The sequence below is a fragment of the Elephantulus edwardii genome, unplaced genomic scaffold (genome assembly GCF_000299155.1).
Source record: "Elephantulus edwardii isolate Elephantulus edwardi_28Jun2011 unplaced genomic scaffold, EleEdw1.0 scaffold00028, whole genome shotgun sequence".
Taxonomy (NCBI): Eukaryota; Metazoa; Chordata; class Mammalia; order Macroscelidea; family Macroscelididae; genus Elephantulus; species Elephantulus edwardii.
Genome location: NW_006399778.1, coordinates 16,912,025 through 16,922,823, shown reverse-complemented (window position 1 = coordinate 16,922,823; position 10,799 = coordinate 16,912,025). Strand labels below are relative to the sequence as shown.

The 10,799-nt window shown below is 47.8% G+C and overlaps 1 protein-coding gene across 1 annotated transcript in view; it reads left to right on the top strand.

Moving 5' to 3' along the window:
• Window positions 1-10,799, top strand: part of PADI3 (peptidyl arginine deiminase, type III) — a 40,282-nt gene that overhangs the window by 21,869 nt on the left and 7,614 nt on the right. Inside the window, exons 5-11 of the mRNA XM_006883692.1 lie at window positions 72-189; window positions 1,859-1,984; window positions 5,042-5,220; window positions 5,420-5,523; window positions 5,615-5,726; window positions 7,938-8,045; window positions 9,098-9,249. Coding sequence (XP_006883754.1) covers window positions 72-189; window positions 1,859-1,984; window positions 5,042-5,220; window positions 5,420-5,523; window positions 5,615-5,726; window positions 7,938-8,045; window positions 9,098-9,249 — 899 coding nt within the window. The remainder of the gene's footprint in view (window positions 1-71; window positions 190-1,858; window positions 1,985-5,041; window positions 5,221-5,419; window positions 5,524-5,614; window positions 5,727-7,937; window positions 8,046-9,097; window positions 9,250-10,799) is intronic.

Below are 10,799 nucleotides of genomic sequence, written 5' to 3'. Positions count from 1 at the left end.
GGGAGCTGCTTGGAGGGGGAGCCACAAATCTGTCCAGAACCCCACCACCTGCTGTGCTTTCCCATCTGCAGCGGCAGTGGGTCTGGGGACCCAGTGGGTACGGAGCTATCCTGTTGGTGAACTGTGACCGGGATGATCCAAGCTATGGCAAGAGGGACAACTCTGACCAGCAAGTGCGCTGTCTACAAGGTGAGGAGATGAGGCAGCCCGTGTCCTCACCTGTGGTCACTGCTCAGCTACCTTGCAGGGATCCCAACTTCAGGCAGGGCCTCTGAAAACAGAGCCAGGGGGCAAGAGTCCCAGCCCACAGGGTCCCTCAAACCCCATCACAGGCAGACACTGCCCTTCCCCCACATTCCCAGTGCCAGCAGGTACTTCATGCTCTGGGAAGCAGAGGATGCTAATACTTTTCACAGACCTGCTGTGTGCTGGGTCCTTTCTCAAAATTTCCCTTTAATCTTCAAAGACTTATGACAAAGACACCTGTATGAAGATTCACATTAAGATGCATTCAAAACAGATAGATTACATCAACTTATCACCAAAACGATGTAAAAAGGCCATGCACCCAGCGGCTGACTGTAAGGATAGAGGTTTAAGTCTACCTAAGGCACCTTGGAAGAAAGGCCTGGTGATCCACTTATGAAAATTTAGCTACTGAAAATCCCACTGAGCAGAGTTCTACCCCATGAGTGAGGATCAACTTGATTGCTGCTGGTTTACTAGTACCCTCACTCCAATTTAGAGATAAGGATGCTGACTCCCAGAGGTCGAGGAGCTTCTACAAAGTCACACGTCCAATCTGAGCCAGTCTGACCTTAAACTCCTTCTCCTCCTTGCACCTCTAATGCTTCACCTTCTTCCAAGTCCATCCCTGGCTCATGAACGGCCCTGCGACAATGATTTTACAATGCCTGGGATGCCTTGGGGAAATGTGCTGCCAAGGACCTCTCCAATGTGCTAGAGAGCAAGGATGTGCATTGAAAGACCAAGCTGCACCTGATATAAGCCATGGTCTTTTCAACTGCTTCCTATGCCGTTTCCTATCTGAAAGTTGGACGATGATTAAAGATGACTGAGGAAGAATGGATGCCTTTGAGATGTGGTGTCAAGGAAGAGTATTGACTATCCCATGGACTGCAGGGTGCTTCTTATAGGCAAGGATGGTGAGATATCATCTCACATTCTTTGGGCATGTGGTCAGGAGGGGTCAGTCCTTGGGAAAGAACATGCTGGCGAAGGTGGAGGATCAGAGAAGAAGACAAGACCCTCAAAGAGATGGCTTGACCCAGTGACTGGGATAATGGGCTTGAACAAAACAGCAATCGTTAGGATGGCTCAAGGTTCTTTTGTTTGTAAGGTTGCTGTGAGTCATAGTAGTCAGCTGGAAGGCACCAAACAACAATGATGTGTGGCAGATTCTCTGTATTCATGGCCTTCACCATCACCTTCAGACTGTGAGCATCACTGTCCTCCATCGACGGCCAGGCTGGGGAAGGGCTTGCTCAATGTCACACACTGGTGATCTCAGGGACTTAGCCTGAACTGTGCTCCTGAGTGCCTGTCTTCCGCTAGGTGCCGGCTGCTGTTCAATTCTCATGTTTCTCTGGGCAAATGAGGAAACGGAGGTCCAGAGGAATATGAGCCAGTTCAGCTCATTATATGTTTACATATGCCTTCCTGGTTTGCCCTTGTTATTTCCAGTGTTTTCTTTGGATGGGCAGGGCTGGGCTGGATGACCCAGGTCTGCAACTGCCTGTCCAGAAGAGGGAGGTGGGAAGAGGGAGGAGGTGATGGTGTCAGGACTGGACAGACCAAGGGCTCCATGGACTTGCCACTCCTCTGTCTGTTTTCCCAGATCTGGAAGACATGTCTGTCATGGTCCTGCGGACCCAAGGCCCTGCTGCCCTCTTTGATGACCACAAACTTGTCCTCCACACCTCCAACTACGATGCTTATCGGGCACGAGTCTTCCATGTCTGTGGTGAGTTCTTGCCTTTCTCCCTTAGGCACCTGCCTATATGGCTGGTGGGCTGACTTCACTAGGCTGAGGAGATGCCCTGAGAGATCCAAGGAAGAGCTGTGGCATGTGGGAGTCTGAGCTCATCAGCTGGTATCTCAATAAATGCTACAATTTTGGTTCATCAGGTGATATCCTGGACATTGTGGGGTTTGCCCCTAAACAATTTGTTGTTCATTCCTTGAAAGAATACTTTGCCTAGTCACAAAGCCATCTAAAAATACAAACATATGTTTGTGACTCGACGACACATAACAACAACAACAACATGTTTGTTGAAACTGAAGACCTGAAGCACTTGCTGCAGAAGGTCAAGGACTACAGCCTTAAACAGGGATCGAAGCCCAACATCAAGAAAACAAAGATCCTCATAGCATCATGATTGATCAGAAGAGACTGAGATTGTTAATAGTTTCAGTTTGTCCGGCTCCACAATCAACACTCTTGGTACTAGAAGCCAGGAAACCAAAAGATGAATTGCATTGGGAAAGTCAGGGACTTCTCCAGAGTACTGAAGAGCAACGATGTCAGTCTGGAAATTAAGGTGCAGCCGATCCAAGCTATGGTCTTCACAATTACTTGTTACACATCAGAAAGCTGGACAGTAACTAGAGATCATAGAAGGAGAATTGATGCCTTTGAGTTGTGGTGCTAGAGAAGAGTGTTGAATATACCATGGACTGCTAGGGGAATAAACATGTTCGTCTTAGAGAGGGTGAAACCAGGCTGCTTCTTGGAGGCAAGGATTCTGAAGCTACATCTGACATACTTTGGGAATGTTGCAGGGAGGGACAAGTCCTTGGAGAGGGACGTCATGAAAGGGTGGAGGGACAGTGCAAGACAGGAAGACCCTGGATGAGGTGGATTGTCTCAGTAACTGGGGTAATGGGGGTAGGCATGTCAGAGACAATAAGATTGGCTCAGAATAGAGTAGGATTTAGAGCTGTTGGTCATAGGGTTGCTAGGAGTTGCAAGTGACTTGACGGCACATAACAAACAACAACATTCAAGTAATAAGACACTTACTTTAAAAATATTTAAAATATTTTAGTTGCCATCAAGTTGAGTCTGATTCATGTACAAGTGAACCAAACATCGCTCAGTTCCACACCGTCTTCACAATTGCTTCTGTGTTTGGTCCATTGTTGCCACTAGCATCAATCTCACTGAAGGGCTCCCTCATTTCAGCGGACCCTCTGCTTACCAATCATGATGTCATCTTCTAGTCATTGGTCTTTCCTGATGCTGTGACCAGAGCTTAACCATCCTGGCTTTGAAGGAACATTCTGGTTATGTTTTTCATTTATTTGGTAATCCACCATAGATCCAATAGTCTTCGCCTATAATGCCATTCAAATTCGTCTATTTTCCTTCAGTCTTCCTTTTTCACCATCCAACTTTCATATGCATATAAAGTGATCGAAAGGACCAGGGATCTAGTGCAGATTAGCCATTGTATTTTTTATATATATTTTTTTAGCCATTGTATTTTTTAGAAAGCACTACCATTCTGTTGTTATAACTACAGTTGCTATGAATCAGAGTCAATTCATGGCACCTAATACCAATTGGGTTTTTTGGAGGTGTATAGAAATATGCTTTATAGCCTTTCAGGAGTTGCTCTTCTAATTCAAAAGTGATGTCTTTCTAAGTGATTCAAATCTACTAGCTGTTCTACAGGAAATAGATCACTTTTTGTTTGATTTGCATTCTCAGAAAAGCCTGCCAGAGGGTAAGTTGTGAGTCAGTTCTGACTTGCCAGCAACAAATGGAATTGAGTTATAGAAGTATATAAAGTGAAAAATGAATATTTATTCCCTCTTACCCTCTAAACCTGACTCTCTGAATGCAGTCCTTGTGAACAGTTTGGAATGTATTGTTTTAGACCTTTTTCTGTCTGCACTCACGTATGTATGTGAATGTGCCCCCCCTTCTCCTGCAGAGCATCTCGTGGCCTCAAACCATGTGCCTTCAGGATTGCAGCGCAGCTTCTTACCACTGCTCCACTGCTCTCCCTCCAAAAGATCTGAACATCTGTCTCAGTAGAGACTGACCTTCCCACTAGCCTTACCTGCCCACTGCTATCGAGTTGATCCCAACTCATAATGACCCTGTAGGACAGAGTAGAACAGCCCACAGGCTGGAAACCTTCATGGAAATCTTGCTGTAAAGCATACTGCTGCATCTGTCCCTTGTGGAGCAGCTGGTGGGTTTGAACTGCTGATTTTTGGTTGTAGTTGTTGTTATGTGCTGTCGAGTCGCTTGTGACCCTATATACAATTCTGAACCCTGCTCTATCCTGAACCAACCTCGTTGTCTCTGGCACACCTACCCCCATTATCCCAGTCACTGGGCCAATCCACCTCTCCAGGTTCTTCCTCTCTTGTGCTGTCCCTCCACTCTTCTAATCATGATGTCCCTCTGCAAGGATTGGTCCCTTCTTGCAACATGTCCAAAGTATGTCAGATGGAGCTTTAGAATCCTTGCCTCCAATGAGCAGCCTGCCTCTTCAGGATCAATCTGTTTGTTCTCCTAGCAGGACATGGTATATTCAGTATCTTTTCCAGCACCACAGGTCAAAGGCATCAATTCTCCTGCCATCCATAGTCATTGTCAACCTTTCTGATGCATAGCAAATAACTGTGACGTTTATGACCTGGATCAAGTACGCCCTATTCTCCAGACTGACATTGTTGTTCTTCAGTACTCTGGAGAGGTCCCTGGCAGCAGATTTTCCCAACGCAATTCATCTTTTGATTTCTCGGTTGCCGGTGCCGAGAGTGTTGATTGTGGAGCCAAACACACTGAATCTGTTATCAATCATTGTGCCCCTGGCTTTCTCCCAGCCTGGCTGCCCTGGGTGTAACCCACGTCTCTCTCTCCTTTCCTGGTGTGTAGTGAGAGTTGGCCGGCACACATTCATCTCTCTGGCTGTGAAGCTCTTTGTCTCTTATGCCTGTTACCGCGTTGCTCCCCGAGTCCACCAGAAGTCACGGCTGCCGGTACCCTCCTCTCTTGCAGGTCCTGAGGATGACTGTGAAGCCTACGTGCATGTGCTGGGCCAGGACAAGGTGTCCTACGTGGTGCCTCGCTTCAACGGAGACGAGGAGCGCTTCTACATAGAAGGCCTTTCCTTCCCCGACACTGGCTTCTCTGGGATTCTCTCCTTCCACGTCACCCTGCTGGATGACTCCAATGAGGTAACAATGAGGCTAGCTGGGATCAGGGAGGGGCTCCCTTCCTGGGAGGCACAGGTGCTGAAGATCCTAGACTTCTCAACCAGCAGACTGGCTCCTTTCCAGAGACTAAGATTAAAGGATGGCAGTGGTGGAAATAGAATTTGTGCTCAGGCCTCTGGCTCCAAGCCCAGCACTTATTCCCCTTGGGTCTCCTCTGCAGGACTTCTCTGAGACCCCGATCTTCACTGACACAGTGGTGTTCCGAGTCGCCCCCTGGATCATGACACCCAGCACCCTGCCACCCCTGGAGGTGTACGTGTGCAGGTGAGTCTGACAGGGTGTGAGGCGTCTCTCTGGTTCTGGTGGCCCCAGACCCTGCTCTGTCCTGAGCCACTCTCCTTGGCCTCATCCACAGTGTGAGAAACAACATGTGTTTTGTGAACGCGGTGGCAGAGCTGGCTGAGAAGGCTGGCTGCAAACTGACCATCTGCCCGCAGGATGAGAACCGCAATGACCGCTGGATCCAGGTAAGACAGTCACTGTGCAAGTCGTTGCCCTGGTGGCAGAAGTCAGCCTCCCCTCGTAGAGGCTGCTGGGAAATAACCAGGCAGGCCTAGCACTGTGTCTTCCTCCCAGGCCACTGATCTTTCTAATTCTAGACCTAGAGCAGAGGTATCCAATCCCAAGCTGCAGTTGTGCTGAGGTCAAGCGTGGTCTGGTGAATGGTTATGACAAACTCCATTCCTGCACTCTAATATGTGACAAGGAGCAGGCAGGGCACTGGCGGGCTTGGAGGAGGGTGGCATCAGCTCTGAGTTGCATCAGATTTTGTGGGAGCACCTTCAATAATTTCTACTATTTACTGAGGGCCGTGTCCATATCTTTTCTCATTTCGTCTTCTTGGCAGTCCTATGAGGTTGCAATTTACGAGTCGGAATTTGCTCAGCAGCAGTAGGACTTTGCTTTTTTTGTTTCTACAATTACCCCTGGAGACCCTGGGAAGTAAAAATGGTTAAAATGCTCAACCGTGAACCCAACAGTTGGAGATTTGAGTGCATGCAGAGGTGTCTTAGAGAAAAGGCCTGGCAATGTCTTTGGAACATAAATGAGCTCTCCAGGGGGGCTGCTGGATTTTAAGCTTCTCCACCAGGCTGTAGAAGAGAGTGCTTTTGCCAGAGTACCAGCGTCTACAGAAACTCTGAGGTGGGAGGCGTGACAGGGAATGTGGAATGTCACATGTTCTTTTGGGCCAGGACAGAGGTTCCGAAAAAGGAAAAGAGCTGAGTCTGCAGGACTTTGAATGCTAAACTCAGGAACTTTTGTTTTGTCTGGAGCATATACGTATGTATATAGTATGATATGGTATAAAGTAAGACTGAATAGTATGGATGAAAAGTGTTGAATCCAGCGGCTGTAAGTGCCTGGGTCTCCGTCTCCAGGAAGTTTTAGAATGAGGGGAGAACTGGAGTGTAGAATGGTTTTTCCGAGCAAGACTGTCTGGGTTCGGATCCGTTGACAAGCCATAAAACCTTTAACAAGAGACCAGACCCCACTTTCCTCATCTGTTATGTTGTTATGAACATCTGTAACGTTCCGCTGAGTCAGCTCCGACTCATAGCAGAAAGCAAGCGTGCCCAATCCTGTGTTTTCGTCACATTTCCACTGTGCTTAAAAGCCCATTGTTGCTGCTTCTGTGTCGGTCCATAACACTGGGGGTCTTTTGCTCTTTTACTAACCCTCTACTATTCCAAGCATAGCCTTCCTCTAGGGATCACACCCTCCTGATTACACAGAAGTACGAGAGATGAGTCCTGTGAGATAAATCGTGCCTCCTGAACGGAGAGTCACATGATCAGGGGCGTTAACATCTATAAACCATCAGCTGAAATTAGCCCCTCAGGTCTTCTTAAAGCTGAACATGAGTTTAGCTTAACCAGTAAAAGATCTGCCTTGAGCGTTGTGCTCTTTTGAGAAGTATCTCTACGGGAACTCAAATGATAGGAAGCTTCGAGGGCAGTGAGTTTGTTCTAATGAAGGAGGAACAGCTCAGAAAAGGTAGATGAGAATGACTGTGACCAACGTTACATGATTGTGATCAGCGTTACCAAAGTGTGCAAGCAGAAGCAGGTGAATTGGCACATGCTCTGCTGTGTGTATTCTCAGCATTCAATTATTGAATATAATTATTGAAAAAAATTTTTTTAATAAAAGATGGTTCTGGCTGGGCCAGGAGCCCAGTAAGTGAGCTTCTTGCTGCTGCGTGACGGTTCAGCAAAACCAGGCGTCTCAGCCTCTGAAACCAGAGGGGCCAGCGTTATTCTGGACATGTCTGTGGGTCTGAAGAGGAAGCAGATCTGCAGCCCCTCAGGGACCTTCAGGTCTCTGTGTCCCTGCCCAGCTGTCATCAATCCCTCTGGACCATTTGTGGAGGCCACAGGGCTTGACTGAGGGCCACTTGTCCTCATGGTCCTACTCAGGCTGCCAGGTGTCCACCCTGCCCTGGCCTCATGCAAGATGACTCCTCAAAGACACATCCACGTTCTTGTTTTCGCTTGGCCTCTGTTTTATGGGGAGACTTCTCAGACCTCTGATCCTCTCCTGGCCTCCAGACCCTGCTCTGGCCAGTGGACACCATGATCCTGGTGACCCGGGCCTGAGACAGAGATTATGAAACCAGTCTGGGCCAGCGAATGAAGCCTTCAGCTGCTCACCATTGTCCTTTCTCTTCATTATTTCAGGACGAGATGGAGCTTGGCTACATTCAGGCCCCTCACAAGACCTTCCCGGTGGTCTTTGACTCCCCGAGGAACGGGGAGCTGCAGGACTTCCCTTACAAACGAATCCTGGTAAGTGGTCCCAGCCACGAGGGCCAAGGGGCCAATACCCCAAGAGCCTACTAGAGTGTGGAGCACAGGGGAATAGCAGAGGGACCTTATACTATGAGGATGAGATAGACTTGGCAGATAAAGTACAGGACAACAGTTAAACATAAAGCATTGTTTGCCAGCTGCTGATCTGTCAAATATTGCACAGACATGCTTACTCTAAATAACATTGTATGAAATCTAGAATTAACTGGTGTCCTCTATTTGTCCTTGCTAAATCCAACAGCTCTAACTGGTGCAGGCTTAGCTGTTGGGACAACCTGGCTCTGCCATGCATATGCTGTGTGACTTCCAGGAGTCACGTCTCCCCTCTGGGCCTGAATTTCTCTATCAGGAAAAGTGATATTTTAGCCCTAGCCTCACAAGGTCATGGTGAGACTTTAATAAGATCACCCACGCAAAGCACAGGGGGACCACATGACACTGTTAGCTAATATTATTGTTGGTAATCAAGAAAACAGTGAAGATGATGGTTGACCAGGACCCCTTGAGGAAAGAGAGGCGATACCCTTGATGCCACAGAGAACAGAGTCCCAGCAATCTCCCATTGGCCCCTACAACTGTCAGGAGCTCTGACCTGACACTGGATCTTGGCAAAGTTCCTTTCAGGAACTGGTCCTGGGGAGTTCTCCCTTCGCCAGAGTTGGGAGACTGAAGTCCAAAGGGCCCTCACCAGCCTCCTTGGCCCCAGGACCAGGTCACTCTAGAGAGGCCATATGCCAGTCCGGGGGCCAAACTTGGCAGGAAGATGGTGCAGAAGGTAAGGGCACAAGGCTAGTGTGGCCATGGCCTTGGACTTGAAGTCTAACGGAAGTGCGGGAATAATCAGAGCCCTCTAACTGTATGCTGTGACCCTGGAGCATAATAACACTGTCCTACTAAGGTAGGTAGGTAGGTGTAAGGCCCAAATGCTTCTGCACTTTGACCTCTGTGTATGGAGGAAATGTTGACTCAGTTTCTCCATCAAAACAACAGCAAGGAAAACCTCAACCTGACTCAGTTTCCCCCACCAGGGTCCAGATTTTGGCTATGTGACTCGGGAACCACGAGATAAGTCCGTGTGTGGCTTGGACTCTTTCGGGAACCTGGAAGTCAGCCCTCCTGTGGTAGCCAATGGAAAAGAGTACCCCTTGGGGAGGATCCTCATTGGGGGCAACCTTCCTGGGTGAGAGATGAATACCAGAATGAATACCACCCTCCGGGGTGGAAGGTGAGGGTGTAGGAGGTTATGGGGGGGGGGACTGTTCACCACATCACTATATGAGGAGGAGAGACTGTTCACAGGGAATTGTGCACACTTGCCTCAGGGAACTGGAGAAAATAAGAGTGACAGAGATCTGAGAGAGACATTAGCCCTACCCAAAGGTGTCATCCGAGCTCTGGTGGCTCAGTGGTAAAGAGTTGCACTGTCAACCCAAAGGCACATGGGTGGGAGAAAGCCAAGGCAGAAAGGTGGGTAATCTCTTCCCGTGCGATTAACTGTCTTTGAAAAGCCTCTGGAGGGTCGGTTATGAGTCGATTCTGATGTGACCCTACACAACAGCAACACTGTATCGTTAGGGTTAGTGTCATCTGTCTTACCCTCCCCATCACCCACCGCTCAGGATTCATGTTGGCTTTGGTTCCCATACTTGGGTAGAGAAGACTGTCTGCCCTGATCAAGAGAAGAGGGGAGGACATTTGTGAAGCCATGGGGGTGAGGAGGGGGGAGCATACCCACAAGGGCAGGGTCCCTGACTGCCCTTGCCCATGAAATGCAACACTATGAGTTATAAAACTGAGTGCAGTAGCCCTGGTGATACCACTTGGTCCAATGTCTTCATTTTACAAATGAGTCAGGGAAGGAAGATCAAGCTGGTGAAGGTCACGGAGAGAGCAACCTTATGACAACTACTCTCAAGGCTCCTGATTCTGAAAACAAATAGATGCTGCTAACAACAGAGGTTATCATTAATAACCGTAGCTGCAAGTCTCAACAGCCCTGGGGGAAATGGCATTTAAGGCAAAGCTTGTTCATACTACAGGGTAAATGACTAATATAAAAACAATTTCCCGAGAGCAGGAGAAGGGAGGTCTAATGTATGAGAAATGCAATGGTCGTAACCCAGAGAACAACAAATTGCATTTTATTCAATATGTGACACAAAGCTACTGAAGGAAAAGGAAAGAGATTCTATTATCATGTTATTTACTGTAGAATAAACAACAACAACAAAAAAGAATCAACAAAATTCTACCAAGCTGTTAGAATAGAGTTAGCATCAAATAATAGCTGAATAGAGGCTTTGCAAGGGATTAACTGACATAAAACCCATGATCCCAAAGGAAGAAGGGTGAGTCATGTCATCAGATAGTTTTCCAGAAGATAAACAAGGAAGGGTGTTTAAATTCACATGCATAAGTTTTTGAAGCTGTGACACACACACACACACACCCTTCCCCCGCATGTTTTGTACACCTATTTCTTCCCTGATGTCCAAAGAGGTGAGGCTGTAGCGAGGGGAATGCAGACTTAACTATAAGAAGAACTGCATCTTCAGTGAATGTAGGAATGAAAACAGTCTTTTTGAAAAGTTGAAGACAGTGTTTTCACCTAAGAACTCACCTGTCTGGTATCCCCTGACCTGTATCTGCTTCCCTGAGAACTCACCTAGGTGAGGTTTTAGGTGTGTGTGTGTGTGTGTGTGTGTGTGTGTGTGTGTGTGTGTGTGTGTG